This window comes from Marmota monax, unplaced genomic scaffold (genome assembly GCF_021218885.2).
Source record: "Marmota monax isolate L192 unplaced genomic scaffold, Marmota_monax_Labrador192_F-V1.1 WCK01_AAM20220418_F8-fsc00191, whole genome shotgun sequence".
NCBI classification, from domain to species: Eukaryota; Metazoa; Chordata; class Mammalia; order Rodentia; family Sciuridae; genus Marmota; species Marmota monax.
The window spans coordinates 1,676,889-1,697,529 of NW_026693537.1; the positions used below are offsets into that span (position 1 = coordinate 1,676,889).

Here is a 20,641-nt window from a genome sequence, read left to right on the forward strand (position 1 = left end):
ATTCAATCTACAGGTTGAGAGAAAGCATGAGATTTTCAAGTCCCCAAATAATTCTTTCAAAATACTTTAAGCGAAAAAAAAAAATAAAGTACTATGGTAGAAATTCTTTCTCAGCGTTTTCTATGCTACAAAGAATGGATTCTATAGGAAGTATATATACTTTGAAAAGATTAGCGGTAAATGAAAAGGAAACTGGATCACTTAAGAAGCACACCAGGAACTACTTCTTGAAGAGATGCATCTGCTGTATTATGTTTCTATTCATAGAAGCCAGAATCCCCATGTACAGAGGATGAGGCTCTTACATTCAGAAACCTAAACTTCTACCTGTGGGCCCTTGGGAGTCTTGAACTCTGTGCTTCACTCATATTTTACCTTAAAAGAGACTTAGCATTTTTTTTCCTTAACACATATGACTTTATAGAATAGAAGATAGGATTATAAACTTCTTGGTGGGCTTGGGAAATGGCACCAAATAGTTTTGTGCCATTATTTATGAAGCTCTATGCATTGATTTTTTGAACTTTATTGAAAAATGCCAGATTTTTTTTTGTGTGACCATAATAAGAGATTCAGTTATGTTAATTATTATTTTACTTTAATTAGTAAAAGATCCAAAGCTTTCATCTACTTACTGTCTCTACTTCTTCCTTCCTGCTCTCCCTCCCTCCTTTTAAAAAATTACTTTAGGGGCACCTTTAAGCAAAAAAAGAGAATTAATCAACTGATACTAATGATCTGGGATAAAAAATATGCATATTGTCTTGATTTCATTGATTATATTTTTTGTCCTTTTATGATAAGATATCCATTGACCATAGGCATTGCTGAATTAAAATTTATTATTTTTATTCCAAATAATTTTGATGAACCATAATAACAAAGAAGCAATGTTACCCTCTTGTCAAAACCTTATGCATCCTGAGCAAGGATTTGGGAATTCAGTCTGTAGTCAGGGAAGCATTCATATTTCCTCAATGAAGAAATGAATCTCTTTCTAACCTAGTGGTCAAGCACCTTGATGTGCGGTGGAATAGAGATGATGACCAATACAGACTCAGTTAGGGGAGCCTGAACTTCCCCATGGTGTTGAGCTTTTAGCTTCTCGTGTACACACACACACACACAGTATCGTAATTTTGATTGATGAAGCTATTAATTTGCTAGACTTTAGTAATATCTATAAATGTCATATTGTCTAACTTGAGTATACACAATAAAAAGGAAGATGTTTTGTGGTTTCTTGCTACTTTGTTTTAAAATGCTTGAGCAGAAACTTGTTTCCAGTCTCTATTGCTGCTTAATGGTGCACTTGTCCCTTGTAATGTGACTCTCTATTTCTTGGTCTGCTAATTGATATTAAAGCAATTAAATGTGTGTAAGCCTTTCAAGCCAGAAAGAACTGAATTTGAGTGTAACCTTCACCACTTACCATCTCTGTGACCTTGGGGACCCTATGTAATCCTTAGGTTTTTCCTAAGACAATGCCTGATTATAACAGCAACAGTGACAATGATAGCTAGAATTTATTGTTTGTTGTGTGGCAATATTTCCATGGATTGCCCTCCTTGTGTAGATGGTTTGAGTATGAAATGAGGGAATATATGTAAAGCCCTTATTACAGAGTCTGGCCCAGTTTAAGAAGTCAATTAATTAACACTGGTTGTTGCATTGGAACTAACTTAGGCTGAATATCAGGCCTAAATTATAGTTTTACTTACAAATAGTTACTGTTTCTATATATAAAACCAAACTAGTTTTTTGAAAGGATTATGTAATAAAGACCTTGGGTTGCTTTCTTTCTATTACCTTCAGAATGCATATGGAAGTATTTTTCTTTCTATTGAGAGAGAGGGAGGCATACAGAGGTTGAATTAGTAGAACCTGTTTTGCCTCCACTCACCTTGTTGGACTTTGTGGAAATGGAGGCATGTTTTTCTTTTGCAGCTTGGAAAGTGATCACATTTTTTCTAAACTTTTTAAAAATTGTTTTTAGTTCATAATGCTGAGACTCTCAGATCTTTCTGAGTCTATTATAGATGAGATTTCTATAATATAAAAGTTCCTGGTCTTATTTGTTGAGATGAAGTATCTTCTCTTGACTCATCATCAGGTTCATTGTCAAGTTTCTTTATCATTGGCAAAGGTTTGAGGATTTCAGAATGAGGCATCAAGTGCTGTACCCAGCAGTCTTCTATCCCAGGGATTGCATACTTTGTTTTTCCTGAATTAGGTAACCCCTTATAATGCAGTGATCTAGGCTTGTCTTGAAATATGGCTGCCTGAAATATCACTTGTGGTCTTTCTTTCTGTACATCAAGCTGATGTGTATCCCTTGGGAAATTACTCTAGGCCTATAGTTTCACGACTTTACAGATACCACCTTGGATTTGAAGGAAACCCATCTGAAGGCAGGTTGGAGTTTGAGACCAGTGACATATTATGCAGTAATGTTTCTTCTTGTAAATATAGAACGTCTTGATGAACATGAGATGTTTTTGTATGCTGGTACAATTGGTTGCAAAGTGGTAGATTTAAAATAATTTATCTTCAAGTTAGCTGTAAAAGATTGACTGAATTGGCTCCTTTCTTAGTTCAAACAGCTGCTCTTTGAGGCAGGGGATGGGATGATTATGGCAGATAATACAAAGTTGACTCACTCTGGTTTGGTTAGCAAACTGGGGCCTGAGTTCAAGTTTAAGGCAATTACTGACTCTCCTATGGCATTGAGGAAGCCCTCTCACCCTTGAATTAGTGCACAAGGGGGAAATTATAATGATTCCCTTCCCTTTGAGGGGGAAAGTGCTTTTAGAAGTCTCTCCTGGATGTTACTATTGTTTGTGTGAGCATCCCAGTGGAGAAAGAGTGGTACCGAAGATAATTAACTCACGTCTGGTGTTAGCAAACATGGTGCTTCAGAGGGGGCCTGTCTGTGTAATAACCCAAAGGGGAAGCTTGGTGAAGTCAGCATCAGGAAGAACTAACCTGAGTGGTTTTGAAATCTCACCCTCAACTAACTCTCTTTACTTTGATCGCCTTTGTATGGCAGGATTTTCTTGGTGACAAGTTGGTGTTACTCATTTTATGGGGGGAGTTGTCTATCAAGTTAAGTGGATAATTGATAGATTTTTTACTTGGAAAAGAACTTGATTTACTATTATATTTAATTCTTCACAAATTTAATATTAGGGTGTATTTTCTTCTTCTATCTTTGGGGAAGTTTACAGAGATCTAAATTATAAGCTTATGTTATTTTTCTGATATGAGGTGCCTCTCCCAAAGATCCTGGGTTAATGCAGAAATATTCAAAGGTGACATGATTAGATTGTGAGAGCTGTAACCCAATCATTCCATCCTAATTTGAATGGATGGGTGGGGGTGGCTAGAGGCAGTGGGTCACTGGGGACAGGCACTGGATGGGGGCATCTTTCCTGTGGCCCCTCTCCCCCTCTCTCTGGCTCCTGGCCAGCATGCACAGAGCAGCACTCCTCTGACACACCTTTCTGCTATGATGTGCTGCTTGCTTTGGGCTCAGAGTGATGGAGTTGGCTGACTATGGACTGCGCCTCTGAAACCATGAGCCAAAGTAAACCATCCTTCCTTTAAGTTGTTCTGGTCAGGTATTTTGATCACAGTAATGAAAATTTGACTAACATGGCTTAGGAAAGCCAAATCTGTTTTTGCTTACCTTTATATCACCAGCCCCATCATGTCCTGAAGCATGTAATATGTACTCAAATAATTGTCGAATGAATGAACTAATGAATGAGTTTCTGACCTGAAGAGACTGATGAATGTTAGTTGTGAATTTGTCTATAATCAGAGTCCTTCCTGGTATCCTCAAATGTTAGTGGTTCAGTCCAGACAGTGACCAATTTCATTTGCTATTTGTATATCAGGAGATCAGAGACAAAGGCTTTTTAATGTGGGGGACACTTGGCTCTGAAACCCCTTGTTTTTCCCAATCAGACAATGACTTACATTATTTACCTCCAGAGAACAGTCCCAGACACACTTGATTAGCCTTAAATGAAAGATAAGACACTGCTGTGAGAAGGGGCATGTTTTCAGTACATAGGCAGACAGACAGATAGATAGATATTTAACAATTTACAGTTTTATGTCTTGACAACTTGGATATTGTAATATGAAAAATGCTACCAAATGGGAGCAGTCTCTTCCTAGCACAGCAGCTATAATATTTTCAGTAATGAAAGATAAACGTTTCAAACTTCCTTACTTAAACCCTTCATTGGCTTTCCATTAGCCTGTAAGTTCAAGTCTAACCATAATATGGCTCACAGAGTCTTTCATGACTTGGTTTCTCCTTACCTCTCTATTTCATTTGTTGATTAATGACCCCTACATCCTATTTATCCAGACTGGGAATGGAGCTAGAAATCTGGGATACTTTGGTATCTGGGATTCTTGTGCAGATGAAAATATATTGAAAACTGAGCTTTTGTTTACTGTGGGTTTTCATGCACTGGACAATATTCCTGGGGCCAGGTAGGAGATATTCTCATTTTTTATATTATTGGAAGAAATAACTTCTTTCATTTAGAATACTTTTATGATATAGCCAAATCATATGTACAATATTCAGAGAATAATTATATTTAGAACCTATTGAATAAACAGATTGCTCAGAGAAGTGTATCAAATAGCAGGCTGGTCAGAAATGTGACTGGATGAATGTTAAGGTAACTTTGATAAAGAGAAGGAAGAAGATTATTTCAATGAATTTGGTAGCTAGGGAGATTTTTATCTATTTATCTGGGGGAAAGACAGTTTTTTTTTTTGTTTGTTTGTTTGCTTTGTCTTCTTTGTTTCTCTTCAAAAATAGTTTTCTTTCTGAAGTATTAAGTGACTTTTTAGAAACCCATGGAATAGCTGAGGGCCTTGAGCACTTAAATGCAAGAAGCTTTATTGATAAAACAATGTAATGAGGGCTGGGACTGTGACTAAGTGGTAGAGCACTTGCCTGGCATATGTGAGGCACTGGGTTTGATCTTCAGCACCACATAAAAATAAATAAACAAAAATGAAGGCATTGTATCTGTCTACAACTAAAAACATTTTTTAAAAAAGAATATAATGACTTTCTGGAAGTAGAAAGGAAATCAAATTAAGTAGTAATTGATAGCAGTAGCTATTGACAAATGCATTTAGTTATATCTCAAGTGTTTGAGTTCCTTTAAACATTTCTGTATAGTTTGTCTTTAAAAAATGTTTTTATTTTATAACTAGAGTAGACTTAATTCACATATAAGGCTAATGTATTTTATATTTTGAAGAAAAAGCAAAATCTGAGTTGTACCTTCCTTTTTTTCTGTTATCCATAAAATAGGCCAATTCACTAAAATTTGGGTGTTTCCATTTACTGAGAGCAGTTCATTTTCACTATGAGGTTCTGGAAGTGGAGAGTGTATGTTTTCACGTTTATTTTAGCAGCTGACAGAGGGACTGGAAATTAACAGTAAATGTTAGTTAAATGATTGAGTATTAATCTGCAGTTCCAGGTTTGTATTTCTCAGGCTGTTTTAGATGACAGTCAACATCATGAGACAATGGACACCCACTCCATACAGCATTCACTTCATTTGCCTGTAGCAGTGTATGAGTACCTTTAGTTCTCAGTGTGTGGTCCCCAATCCACAGCAGCAACATCACCTGGGAACTTGCAAGTAATGCAAATTATTGGGGCCCACCACAAACCTACTCTGGAGGTGATGCTGCCCAATCTTTGTTTTAAGATTTCTAGGTGATTCTGAGGCATGCTCCAGTTTGGGAGCTACTACCCTGAAACAATAAAATGAATCTTGTAGAATTCTCAGAACTGGAAGGCAATTAACCTCCCCTACTTTCTCTTTTTTCTAAAGGCTATGTGACCTTTGCAAAGAACAGTGGCAACTAAGCTGGCCACATTGAACGGGCTTATCCTGGGCATAGTATTTTTAGCTGAATCTGAGCTGATGAAAACTCTCTCTTCCAACTGCTATTATATGCAACTCTAAGTCAGTGATTTTATTTTAGATATATTTTTTTTTACCTCTACATTTTCCCCATTTGGCTTCAGTATCAGAATAATTAAGGAATTAATACGTGGCATTAGTTCTGGGGAGGTATATGATTCTTTTCCTGTATCCTGAGAACATTTTTGCAAACACTTTCTAGTTCATATTTTCTTTTTTTAATCAGGCAGAGACATTACAATTAAAATACCGTTAAAGTGATTCTGGCAAGTATTGCAATAAGCATGTTTTTTAATTAAAGGAAGAACAGGGGGATGCATAAGCAGCATCAGCTAAAGGGGAAAATTTCGTCCGATATCTATTTTAATTGAAATGAAAAGCAAATGGAAACACAGCAGCAGCAGCAGCCTTTGCCTGCCCGCGTGTGCGTGGCTCCGTCCCAGGTTGCTTGGTTTAGGTGTTCTGTGCTTGATTAATTAGTACCCAGTCAGAGCGTCCATTCCCTTTGCCCCCACTCCTTAAAGCCTGATTTATGCCTCACATCCCCCATGAATATGTGAGAGCTCAGGCATCTATTTCCTGAGCTGCTAGTGGATAGGATTATGGAGCGTGGACTGAGCTCTTGGGGGCTCTCGTTTGCCAGCCAAATTGATTTTCCGCCTCTCTGGCTGGGGACAAGCCCACCTCAAAGGCTTGCCAGGCTCTGCTCCAGTGGATCAGGCACAAGTCTAATCCGGATCTTTCCAACAAAGGAAACTGTGTGCATCCCCATCACAATGCAGGTTTCCGGATGGATGTGGCTGCCTTTGCTGGGTGCTACACTCCTGTTCTTCCTGGCCTCCTCCTGGCTCCCACTACCACAGCCCACAACAGTAGGGCACAGTGATGAACTCCAGCTCTGCCCAGATCATTCAGCCATACTCGTGATGGAGGCAGAGTCATATCTGTCCGTCCAGGATGGTGATCATCTCTATTCTTCAGGAGAAGGGAATTTCCCAGGTTTCCCTTACTATGATGTGACAATTTAACAATTGAACAGTAATGAGATACAGGCTACTAAAATTTTTAAGAAGAAAAGCTAAATGGCCGTTAGTCAATGTGAGTAAATAAATGGGATGGTTTGCACCTTAAAATTCAGGTAGTTCAAGCTTTGAGTAAATGAAATATCTAGTCTGGTGATACAGATTATTTAATTAGTTGGGGTCCTCAGATCTCTGCCTGGTCTCCCTTCCATTCACCTCCCACCTTCCCTTTGCTTGTGATGGAGTCACTCTTTTGAGTTCATCTTATCACCTGACACTATCTCCTCACCCAGCCTGCTGGCTCTGGCATTGCCTTGATCCTTCTAAAAATGACATTAAGTGTTTGACACTCTCATTACCACTTTTATAACCCTTGAAACTTTTCTTAAAGCCTGTGTCTCTGCAGCCTTTCATGCCTTCTTTCATTTATCTAATTCATTGACTCACTCTCAAGAATCTCTGCTACTTCTCTTCATTCTAGTCTTTAAATCTGGGTGTTTGATAGTCTCTTCCTCTTGTGACTCTCTGTCTTCATTCCACATTTCCTTTCCAAGAGACCTCATTCACTTTCACAGCCAACTTGCCATTTTTACTTGAAAAATATTTAGTGACAACATACCACATTCCCCATGTGCCAGGAACCTTTCTAGGCACTGAAGAAGCTATGGCTATGAACAAAAGAGATCTAAATCTTTCTCTTGTGGAATGTACTTCTATAATGAAAACAGTAAGTAAGTAAGCGAATTATATTTTTGTTGGATTGGCTTACTACCACAGAGCAAAATGTAGTGAGTAGAGAATGCACATTGAGGTGGGTGGGAAAATTTGCACATGGCAAGGGCCATTGCTATGAGGAAAGAAAGCAAGTCAGTGTGCACAGAGTACTGTGAGCAAAGGGTAGAATAGAGGGAGACTGGACCAGAGAAGGCAATACTGAAGAGGGTCGCTGGCTTTGACTCTGAGCCATCGGAGGATTTTGAGCAGAGATAACTGATATGGTTTACATTAAAAGGAAAACCAGCAACACTGGGTGCTGTTTTGACAGTTGACCTTGAAGCAAAGTAAGGGCTGAATAATCCAGAGATGAGATGAAAGTATCTTAGACTTTAGAAGGATTTATGGAGGTGGTGAAACGATCATGGAAATATTTGAAGGTAGAATGCATCAGATTGCCTGAAGGTTTGGTTGTGGGACAGGAGCAAAAGTTGACCCTATGGTTTTCAGAATGAGCAACAGATTGGAGTAAGCCATTCATGGAAATGGGAAAACTATGGCATGGTCCATGAGGCCATAGGGGGAGTTGATTTTGGATGTGCCAAGCAGAGAAGCCTGAGAGGCATCCAACTAGAGATGTTGGGTGTATGAATCTTGAGGGTGGAAGTCAGGCTTGCAGATATAAATTTGGGAGTGATCAGCAAGTAGCATAGGATGATGTTTAAAATCATGAGACAGGATGAGACAACCAAGGTGGTGTGCACAGTCTGATAAGTGGCCAAATTGTCTTGGGATATACCAAGTGTTGGTTGGAATGATCAGAGAAATCAGATGGAAGGGACTAAAGAGATACCTGGGAGTTAGGAGGAAAATCAGGAAGATATGGTGGCTAGGCAAGTGAGAGGAAAGAATTTCAGGAAAGAAGAAGCACCCAGGGTGTCACAGTCTGCTGGCCACTCAGGAGAAGTGAGGGCTGAATTTCTCAGCATGGTTGCCATTTATGACCTTGACAGGAACAGTTTTGATAGAGAAGACAGGCAAAGGCCTGACCAAGGAGGGTTCAGAAGAGAATGGAAGAAAAGAATTGAAGACAGGAGGGATGGCCAGCTCTTTTAAAGAGTATTATTATATGGTAAAACACTTAGGCTCTATTTTTTTTCTGTGAAGGGAAAATAGAACTTTAAAAAAACACAACAAATTATTTTGTGGTCATTATAGAGGATGGTTAATTGTAGGGTTAGCCAAAAATAGGTTTTGATGTGCCTTGCAAACATTAGCTAGCTGTTAAAAGTCTCTTTTACTTCCCTTTAAAAGAAATAAAAGAGATGTTTAATGGAAAGAAGTGATTACATGTAAAAAGTTATGATCATTTACTTATTTTAGAGGGGAAGTAACAATAATGATGGTTGATTGATTTTTATAAAATTACTCAAGGTCACTTGTGGGATGTAGTCAGCTTTCAGGAAAGCAATTTAAGGGTCACAGTCAAAGGCTGGTCTCAGCCCTGCTCTTTATTTTAGCTTTCAGAAATAGGGTCGAGCTCTATAAAGTGAAAAGATAAAGTCCTCCCACTGTCCTCCCATTCTCAAGTCACTGTCCTGTGAAGCAGGCCACTCTGTATTTATTGTAAAGCAATAAAGCGTGAGGATAGAAATCTTGAGGTCTTGGTGCAGATCTGGAGCACGTATAAGCTTTATTTTCACAAAGAGAAGCTTTCACTCTGCTTATTGCTTATTGTTTCAGGCAAAAAATAGCTGAATTCCTCATCAGTCTCTCCTCTTAATGTACCTAGATGCACTTGTATTTGCCACTGATGAAGTGGGGAACGGTTGGTTTTTGGCAGGGGTCAGTGATGTTTGCATTAATTAGTCCAACTGATAGCACTCTTCACAGTACAAACTATTCCTTTTCTTTGAGTAGAACTCTTCTCCCTTCATTAACAGCATTATTGGTTCTGGTCAGTAACCAATGTTTCAAAATTTCTAAAATTTGTTTCGGTGTATTTAATATTTTGCTTACTGCTGTAAGGGACAAAGCCCAGGTTTATTCATTTGTCCACTAATCCTTATAATCTGCTTCAAATCCTTTTTGGAACGAGGTGAGGTGTATCTCCATTAACAAAATTAAACCATATACAAATAAGCCATAGGCAAAAGTACTTAGGTTAACACATGTTTTTTCTTAACCCTAATTAGTAAAAAACTACCATTTGTAGAAATGGGTAAAATATGAGCTTTTCTATAAGGTGGCCCTAGGTTCTAGTGCTTGGCTCTACCTCTTCTGGGCTGGAGGAGGTCTGAGCTTCTTTCTCCAAGCCCATGTCATGCTTTGCAAAATAGAGAATGGGAGGTTGACCTTGAAGACTTATTTTAAAAGTCATTTCAGGCAAAAATTTAAAGATTTTTTGGTTCATGGTAGTGCCTAACAAAGGTTAGCACCCTTGTTTTCCTATAGTCTAATTTGAATTGTTGACCATACATAGATTTTTCTCAAGTGAAATTCTAAGTTCACTGCAGCCTAGTTGGTGTGGGGAAAGCATGAGCTTCATGTCTCCATTAGTGTCAAATGTGCAGTTGATTGCACTCTTAAAGATGGGCATGTTCAAGGCTCTAGAGTGGGGAGGACCCTCAGTGTATACACGATTCTACCATCCACTTTGCCAATGAGAAAACACACTACACCTGAGTAATCTGAAGCCCAGAGATTTTTTGAGGGTCACTTAGAACCTGATAGCAGAGTCAAGATAGGAACTCAGAGTCTGTACCCCGCCTTTGCCACTTACTCATCAAGGTCATTTTGGATTTCCTGATTATTTGAAATAAAGAGTTCTGCCATGCAAATCCATGATCCAGCACTTGAACATATTTAGTTATGATGTTAATGAAATGTGACTGTGTATGAAAGTTTTAGTTAACATAAATATGTGAACCACATCAGAAGATGTGTTTTTTTCTCCTTGTTTTCAGGGGGATTCATATTGATTACTGCATTTCTAGGTGCAATGATAATGGAAGGGAAAATTAAAGTCAAAATTGCTCGTGGTTCCTATGGACGTCTGGTAATCAGAGTACAATTGCTACAGCATGAGTCTATAGACTGACAGAAGAGAGTTCCCTATTTTTGCATTTACTTACCTTATAGAATAATTTTTATGATGTGGTCCAAAGGGAAAGTCAGGACTGGTAGCAGTGAGATGCTAAAGTGATGGGACAACGGTAGCAATAGCCTGGGGAGCCGAAATGGTGAGTGTGGTGGCAGCAGACTCCATTACATTAAGAATCCGGTAGCTATCAGACCCTAGAGCAAGGACCTATAAGTATCATTTTAATAACTTTCACCATAATTCTCTGAAGGAGGACTTCTTCCCATGAACATCTTACAGAAGGAGAAATTGTATGCCTGGATGAGGTCTGTCAATCTAATTGTGGCTGAACAGAAAGAGTCATGAGGGGTCAAGTCCAAATAAATATCTTGTGCCTGTTACTGATGGTGTGTGGCTTGGAATTTGTGAGTGAAGACTGAAAGTCTTGATGAAGTGAGGCAAAGAAAACTCAAGAAAGTTTCAGAACAGAAGGTCAGGGAAGAAGTGGCCTCTACATTTGACTATTGGTCAAACATTTATTAATCATTATCTCTGCACTAAGATGAAGGTTAAAAAAATAACTAAAGGCATCTTAGCCTTTTCCTTCTCTACCTCTCATTCCTCCAGAGTGTGATTAATCACTCTCAGTTGTTATTTCTGGACAGAAGCAATGATTCAACTCGATAATTTGGCACACTGGATATAGGAATAAATTTAGCAGGTTCGGGTCTTTGCTGTCTATAGCTCCTCACTAAGATTCACCGTGTAATAATGGAATCTACCCTTTGAGCCACTTTTTTCTGGGGCGGGGGGCGGGGAAGGGAGATACTAGGGATTGAACTCGGGAGCACTTGATCACTGAGTCATATCCCCAAGCCTATTTTGTATTTTATTTAGAGATAGCTCTCACTGAGTTGCTTAGTGCCTCGCTTTTACTGAGGCTGATTTTGAACTCATGATCCTCCTGCCTCAGCCTCCTAAGCTGCTGGGATTACAGGCATGAGCCACCATGCCTGGCTCCTTTGAGCTATTCCTAACATGCAAATTCAGCAAAAGAAATTCTAAGCAAAAGAAGATCAAATGCATAGGATTTGAGGTCTGATTGAAAACCAACAGGCAGGTCAATATATTTGGAATATATAGTAGTCAGCTTTTTATTACTATAATGAAGTACTGGGTGCAGGTTACTTTATATAAAAAGAGATTTATTTTGACTTAAAGTTTAGAGGCTAGAATTCCAAACAATATGGTGCAACCTTTTGTAAGGTCCCCCTTAGCTATTGCATGTGGCAGGAACATGTGCATATCTCTGTGTGGTCTCTCTCCCTCTTCTTATATAGCAACTAAGATTCAATCACAGGGGCTAGACGCTAATGATCTAATCGAATCCAATCTAATCACTTCCCAGTGGCCCCCCCTTCTAAACGTAGCATGTCAAGTTTCCAGCCTCTTACTTCCATTAACATAAAACTTTGGGGTATAAACCGCTGCATGAGTTTGAGGGGGATCAACCATATTCAAACTATAGCAGAGCAGATGAATGAAAGAGTATATTTCAAAAGATGATGTTGGAGAGATGTTCAGAGATGGGTGGCAAATCAAGAGGGGTCTTTTGTAGCTCAGTATAAGGACTTTGAATTATTCTGAACAAGATGGGAAGCTGTTATAGGGTTTGGAAAAGAGAACCTCTGGTGCTTCCAATATAGTCACAACTTTAACCACTTCTGTACAGAGTAGAAAAGTATAGTGCAGTATGTTTGCAAACCACTTTTAGCAGGAAGATAGATTTAATGGCTTGTTCATGTTAAGTGTTTACATGTGATACTTTAATTATTTCAACATTATTGAGAAATTGTGTATTACATGTAAATATTTTAAATCCTTCTGAAGAAAGATATTATAGAGATAAGAGTATCTTTTTGATATTGAATTATTTGCTCTCACTATTGAGAATAGTTTTATCTTAAAATTATATTTCTGTGTTATAGATAACTGGGAAATTAGAGCAGAATGGTGTCTGAATCAGTTAAGGTTATGGGTTGTAAATAACAGAAGTTTAACTCTCTTTTAAAAGGAAACATATCAGGAAGGTATTGGGTAGTGTACTGAATCAATGGAAATCAGTTTGCAAAGCAGGCATAGAAACAAACAGGAATCACGGCATTGGATAGGGAGGTGACAGGTGGAGGTCTCAGAAGCAGGAACTCTTCCAAGACTCTTTAGAATACCACCACTGGAATTAAGATTTAATCATTTCCTGTCTTTTCTCCCCCTTTGCTTCACATTCCTTTTGAAATTTTATTATGTGTCTTAAGCTATAGTAGGAAAAGAAAGTCTTGATTGGCAATGTCCCTCAAATCTATTCAATGGAGGCAGAACTCTCAAAGAAATTAGTGTCTATCATCAAAAGAAAGTATAATGGATGATACCAGTTAAAAATGCCACAAGTGACATTATGTTAGCCCTAATTGTATTACCTTTTATTGTAATTCTTTTACTTTTGGCACATTTCTTCTCTCCCTATTTTTTTATACTTGTTTCCCAATTTTTATAAGCTTTATTTTGTAAGCTGTTTTTATCTCTTGTTAAATGATAAAGTTAGAAGCCTTCTAATGCTTTGTTTAACCAGTCCTAAATTTCTGTATGTTTAGATTATTGTCTTGAAAAATATTACAAATGAAGCTTTAGAATGCCTTACTTAACTGGCTTAATAAAACATTGTTTCTATTCTTGAGTGTCAGATATACCCTAATATAGTTCTGGAAAAGAGTGTAAAATAAAATAAGTCTAAGTTCCAGAAAAAGTATATAAATGAAGGGGATTTCATCAGGCATTGGAACTGTCAAAAATGGGTGAGACATACCCTCTTAGGGACTGACTGTTTTCTCTTTGTCTATTAGGGGGCAAGCTGATTTTTATGGATCCAGGACCCATCCAGCTGAGGGCCCACTCCATCCTTGTTTCTGATGGTGGAGAACTCCGGATTGGATCCAAGGGCAAGCCTTTCCAAGGCAAAGCTGAGATCAAACTCTATGGGAGTTCCCACTCTATGCCCTTCTTTCCCTTTGGAGTCAAGTTCCTGGCTGTGAGGAATGGAACTCTTTCCTTGCACGGTGAGTGAGGCAGTTGACTAGAGGAAATGAAATAGGGCTCTGTATAGTAAATGTGCAAGCAGTAAAAATCGATGTATAAAAATGGAAAATTTACATCTTTCACTAATCAGTGAGCATTCATAATCTACCTTTATGTGCTTACAAGTCTTTGTGATTAAGCAAATGCCAAAGAAATCCCCAGTGCCAATGCTTACAGTCAGTATGATGAAACTGAAGCACAGTAGATGAGTCTGATGTGTTTTGAGAATTTTGAAAGTTAAAAGACACTTTGCCTTTCCAGCTGTGCGATGCTACTGGGTATGGAGAGTGAGACTTCCTTTCCCTCTGCTTCTTTCATTTTTATCTTCTCTTTCCTTTTCCTCCTTTTACCCTATTTCCTCTTCTTTATTCCCTTTCTTCCTCCCACCCAACTTCCCTCTCCATTTATGTTTTCAGATTAGACTGCCATCAGTGTCTATTCAACTGCTTCCCCAAAGCCCTTCCCTCAGGGGGTGTCTAGGATCTCACATGACATAGAGCTTGCACATTGAACACACGTGAAATAAAGCTATTTCCTCTCTATATAAGACTGTCCCCACTTCTATATTATATAGAAAAGAGTAGCCACTGATGTGAGGTGTATAGTGATGTATCTATCAGAGAATCCCAGGCACCTCTGTGGCTCATCAATCTTCTCCCTCACCACCTGAGGTCTCAAACAGATTTCCCCTCCAGCATGGTGGTATATCATGGTTAAAATCTTTGCATAATGTCCCTGGCCTTTTCCCAGGGCCAAAGGTGGGTCTGATGACACTGAGGCTTTAGAGAAAAACTAATTTTCTTTTGCTGTCAAGTATGCAAAAGAGTGAGCAATGTGATTCACTGCTTTGTACCCAGAAAGTCCCTAATGACCCAACATTCACTCTACTTCTCAGAATAGTATAATTCACCATTATTAGGTGCATAGAAGACTCTTTTGGGGAGAGTGTATAAATCTAGATTTCTGGGTCTCATCCCCAGAGTCTGATTCAGTGGGCCTGGGGTGGAACCCAGGAATGTGCATTTCAACGGAACCTACATGTGGTTTGATTCAAATGGTCCCCTGACTGCACTTGGAAATTCACTGATTTTAGTAGTTGACAGTTGTGGAATCAGAAATTGGTTTAGTTCTGTTACTTTTGAGCTATGACTTTGGACAAATTAATCTCTATGAAAGCAGAAAACAGCCCCCATGCTGTGCTCATGAAGGGTTTCTGAGTATCTGGCACACAATAACACACAAGCAGTATTAGCTATTACTATTTTGATTATATTCTTTTTCTTTTTCTTAAATCATGGAGTACCCAGTACCAAATATATCATATTTTCTTTTAGGGGGTAAGGAAATGTTGAGGGGGCAGAGGCTTTTATTTCAAAATTTGGCATAGGGCCTGTCCTGCCTAGCAATTTTTGTCCTTATTAAATTTTGTGCCTATCTCTTCATCAGCTAGGAGAGGATTTAGCCTTGGAGATTATGAGTCAACAACATTCCCAGGCACCTTTTGTTCTGTTCCCACCACCCAGTGAACACCTTTAGATTTTAATCTCTCCGGGTGCAGCTGCTTTTCAGCACAGGACAACCACTGTCCCTGGACATGGTTAGAACCAAGTTCTTGGAAACCACTTTCGTGGGCCCTAGCATACTCAGAAGTAGAGCACTGCTCAGCAAATCAGGCCCTTTGCAGCCTTGATTTTGAACATACAGAAGTACAGCCACTGATGGATTCTAATTTACTCCTTGCGTAATACTGTTCCCATCCTCTCTCTCCCTTTGTGTTCTTCATTATTGCCCTTTGTAACCCTTCTGCTCTAGCTGATTTTTATCATAGATTAAAATGCTAAGCAAACAGGCTTTGCTGTTCAGTTGTCACAAGAAAAGCTGGAGTTGAAAGCACATTTTATGTCTTTCTATAATTGATGAAACTTTCACACACTCATGTATAGAAGACTTTCACCAGACATTAAACCACCCCTTCTCCCATATACAGCTGTACAGGACAGGGGATGTTCTGAATCTTGGGTGGAGTTCAGATTATTTAGTAAGCTCTGTCACCTGCTCACTTTGATGTGTTATATGATGAAAGGGTTGTAGGATTCCTCCAGAATAAAGGTCTGAGGTTTGGGTGGTTGTAGTCAATAAGGAAATTTCACTCTTGCCTTTTGCCTTGGCTGTCCCATCTGCCAATCCAGCTTCACCACCTCGAATAGAGTGCCAATCACTTGTCACTTTTCAAGGGGGTCGCTGTCAGCCTGGGCAACTTGAATTTTTGACAATGTAATTATGGCTCTTGCTTCCACAGTGGGAGGCTGAGCAGAATGGTGGGACTTTTATTGATTGTTCAGCAGGGAAATTTATCAATGTCTCTCATTTCATTTCCAGTTCCTCCCTGAGAAATTTGGTTGACAGTTTCTTAGGAGAAAAGCAGTATTACGGCCTTGACTGGACTTCTGTCTTTGTCCTTTTCAAGAAATTACAATATACAGACATTAAATATAAATGGAAATTTCCGAGAAAAAGCTAGTATGTAGGAAATGATTGAGGAAAACACTAGTGCAATTGTTATGATCATAAGAATTTAGTAGAAATAAATAAGGGAAAAAAGCAATGTAAGTAAGCAAGTTTAGACATGGCTGGTTTTCTTTCTGTAAGTACCATGTTGTCTGTATTTCACAGTTCTTGTGAACACTGTACTGTATTCTATTATTTTGGTTGCTAAAGAGAATAAGGCTGTGGTTAAGCACAATCCAGTGTGCATGGAGTAGGATGTGTATGTAGAAGTGTGTTCCTGATTAGTGATTTTCAAACTGTGTTGCATGGAACCCAAATGCTTCCCGGAGGGCCTTTCAGGGTTCCAAAAGCTGAAGTATTTGGAAGTCACCTTATCACTCCATTACCACTCTTCAAGGTCCATAGAGCCATGTGAGAAGATGCGATTTTGCTTTGCAAGGACCAGGAAGTGTGGGGTGTGTGCACCTGAGTGCGCATGCATGTATGTGTATGTGTGCTTGAGTGAGGATATGTTCTGGGAATCATCACACCCAAAGAAAGATAGTTCCAGAAGAAAAGTGTTGCTGGGAAGACAAAACCCATAGGTACCCTCTAAGTTACTTCAACTAAAATCTTAAGATTTTGACTTTTAATTCAGGATCTAATATTTCAGATTGACTGAAGATCATAGGGAGGAACAGTCATATTTGGTACAGTATTTATTATTGTATAAACTGGAGCATAAAGTTGAAGTCATTTGTCATTTAGGCTGAATAAAATGTGTGTGGGATCAGGCAAATGAAAATGCCTATTAAGTTCCTGGTACAGAATCCGGAGCATAGAAAGGTCTTATCAAATATCAGCAGAGATTTAAAAGATTGCTGAAATGTTTTCTCTAATTGGACCCCAAATTTGAAAGTTTGATGTTTCCCAGAATTTTGAAATCTCTCTTTATCCAAGAGCCATTATATACTCTATTTTTTTTTAGTATATATTATGGCTTTCCTCCTTCCTCTCCAGGGATCTTGGATTTCTTCAGTTCAGAATTGAAAGGGTGTTCTGCCTTCCCCTAATTTTATCACCACAAAAAATTAGATGGGATTTCATGGGAAACAAGCTGGTATGGTGTGTTAATTGGCTGCAAGGCTACACAAATGGGAGAGGTACATTTTTAGGGATGTTTGGGAGACAGAATAGACTTGTTTTTCTTTGATCACTATCATTTTCCTCCTCCTCCCCCCACCCTCCTCCTGCGTATATGTATGTATGTTATAGGAAGTTGAACCCAGGGTTACTCTACCACTGAGCAATATCCCTAGCCCTTTCTTTATCAATTTTTATTTTAAAATTTAATTTAACTGTTTTTGTGTTGCAGTACTAGGGATTGGACTAGGACATTACACATTCTTGACTAGCAGTCTGACACTGAGCTACATCCCCAACCTTTTAATTAATTAATTAATTTTGAATTTTGAGATACCATCTCACCATGTACTTGCCAGGACTGGCCTTGAATTTGCAATCCTCCTGCTTCAGCTTTCTGAGTTGCTGGAATAAAGGTGCACCACAGTTCCCAGCTTCATCCATATTCCAATGGATATTTTTTACTGTCCTTTAACAACACCTTGGGCTGGTACTTTTCATTTGCTTTCCCATATTACAAAAGTCAGGTTTAATGAATCCAGTTTAAGCCTTCAGTCTTGTACTTTTCAAACATTCCTTTCTCCCCCTAAAAAGCTGTAGCAGAGGTGCTTGGAGTGGTAGGCATGCAGTCTGCTGCTTCATTCTTCCTTCCAACTTTCTTGTTGTACATTCTCTTGCTGTGGGCAAGTAGGGGAGAGGTAAGGCAAGAAATTGAACAAGCCTTTCACTTAACTGTGCAGTGTGTGTTCTTTTGGGTGTTGCTACCTCTCTGGATAACACTGGCTGACTGTTGATTCTCTCTCCTAAGGTGTCTGCATGACATCATTGGAGCCTGGTAGGAGATCTTCCCAGGGCACAGTTTCCCAATCTGGAAAACCCACCAGGGTTTGCAATATTCTAAGCTTCCACCGTGGGGTTGGTGTTGAATGGGGTACCAGAAAGTTGGTTCAGGTCCGTCTACCTTGCCTAGAATTCACTTGATCATAGGAAGTTTTTACAAATCCTTCCCTACCCATAGATGCTCCACTCATCACCTATTTCACTGTCCTGTGCATATGCTAATTCTTACCACTGTTCAGAGGTGTGAACAACAGCAAATATGCTACATATGCAAGCATTTAATCTGGAAAAAAGTCCATCTCCCCTGCTCTCAGGAAGCTTCATGGGGATATGTACAAAGCTCTCTGTCTTTGCTTATATGGAAAAAAATAGCCTCATGCATTCTCTGAGGTCCTTTGAATCTTCTCTCTTTATCACTTATAGCCTGAATGGGGTCTGCTCCAGAGATGGCTGAGATGGTAGATTTAGATTAGTCTCCTTTAGCTAAGTCCAAGTAGATGCCTACTCCCTAAATTTTTAAGGCTCCTTCCAAGGTGGGGTGCTTGTCATCTCTTGTCAAATGCTTGGTTCATCCTGGTGGGTTCTGCTCAAATACATGTAACATATGTACACAGGGACACTGGTTCAAAACAGGGGAGCCATTGTTGTTTTGTTTGTTTTTATAGTATTTTGTTGTCATTTAGGGCTGGGAAGGAAGGAAGATGTAAAAGAATGGAGAAATGGAGTGTGAGGAAAATTAAAAACATTCCTGCAATGTTAAATTCTAACAAATTTCAATACAGCTTTGGGGTTTTGGTCACCTGGCATGATGTAGCAGATTGCGATTAGACAGTTAACACTAGTGTATGTGAATCTAGTGTAGTTCAGCATGGGAAGACAGCCAGGGACAGAATGGCTAGCTCTCCCTTGAGTGCATGAATAGTGGTTCTTGGTTCTATATTGTCCAAAACATAACCAGCATCACCAAAAAAAAAAAAAAAAAATGAAGCAAAACAATTTCTCTGTTTTGTTCAATAATGCTTCAACAAGGCCAAAAATAAACTGTATTGTGCATGGTGGCAGAAACTTCCTTCCAAAATCTTATTGATCTGGACAAGAGTGATGATGAAACAATCTATAAGAAAGGGATCCCTAAATTAATAGTAGAAACCACACTTTAAGGAACTTTTAAAAACACATCTAAGTGAGCATGCTGTTTTTAAGGTCTTTTAATTTTAAGTGTTTACATGTAAATGTATACTGCTAATTAGAAATGAGTTCTAGCTATTCAATAATCCAAGTACAGCAGGAACCCCACTTAGAAACACATTGGAAGGTACTTCAGGTTTCTATATATACTTGAAAATGTTGGCATTACTCAGGTCTTTTTTGGTTGCAAGTGACAGAAAACCCAATTCAAGCAAAAATAAGGGCATTTATTGCCTCATATAACTGAAAAACCTTGAGGCACAACTGAGTTCAGGTGCTCTAATGAAAGCATTAAGACTTTGTTTCTCTGTAGCTCTTGGTTCTGCTTTTCCCTGAGTTGGCTTCACTGTCAGGCAAATTCTTCCCTCATGAAGCAGAAATGGGGCCCTGTTGCTCCTGATGAAAAAGATGATTACCTATTTCCCAGAGCCACTTGACCTTTGGGTACACTTTGACATTCCCCCGCTTTGTTATGGCTTAGATCCAGAATAACCCTCAAAAAGGTCATGTGTTAGAAACATGGCCCCCAATGTAGCAAGGTTCAGAGGTGGGGCTTTTAGGCAATGATCAGATCAAGGGATTTTGATCTCATCAGTGGATTAATGCATTTAATGAATTAATAATTTGAATGGAATTCTCTGGAAGTGGTGAAAACTATGGGCGAGTGGAGCATTGCTGAAGGAAACAGGTCACTGGGGGAATGCCCTGGGAGGGTTTAATCTTCTCCCTAGCCACCCGCTTCCCAGTTCATGAGCTGAGCAGCTTTCCTCTGCTGTGCCTTTCCATTATGGTGTTCTGCCTCACCACAGGCCCACAGTTTGGAGTTGGCTAACCATGGACTGAGACCTCTGAAACTATGAGCCAAAATAAATCTTTCCTCCTCTAAGTTGTTCTTGACAGGTATTTTTGTCACAGTGATGAATAGTTAACGTAACTTTCTTTTTTAACCCTTAGCTTTTAACATTACCTATTACATTTATTTTATTAATTATATTTATTTCACTTCCTCTCCCAGTAAAATATATATACATCAGAGGGGAGGTAAAGAGAAAATACTG

At 38.9% G+C, this 20,641-nt stretch overlaps 1 protein-coding gene across 6 annotated transcripts in view; it reads left to right on the forward strand.

The window, feature by feature from the left end:
- The window catches only part of Pkhd1 (PKHD1 ciliary IPT domain containing fibrocystin/polyductin), a 420,823-nt gene that overhangs the window by 126,096 nt on the left and 274,086 nt on the right, over window positions 1-20,641 (forward strand). For all 6 annotated transcript variants that reach the window (XM_046458594.2, XM_046458595.2, XM_046458599.2 and 3 more), the window contains one exon: window positions 13,694-13,906. In XM_046458594.2, coding sequence (XP_046314550.1) covers window positions 13,694-13,906 — 213 coding nt within the window. The remainder of the gene's footprint in view (window positions 1-13,693; window positions 13,907-20,641) is intronic.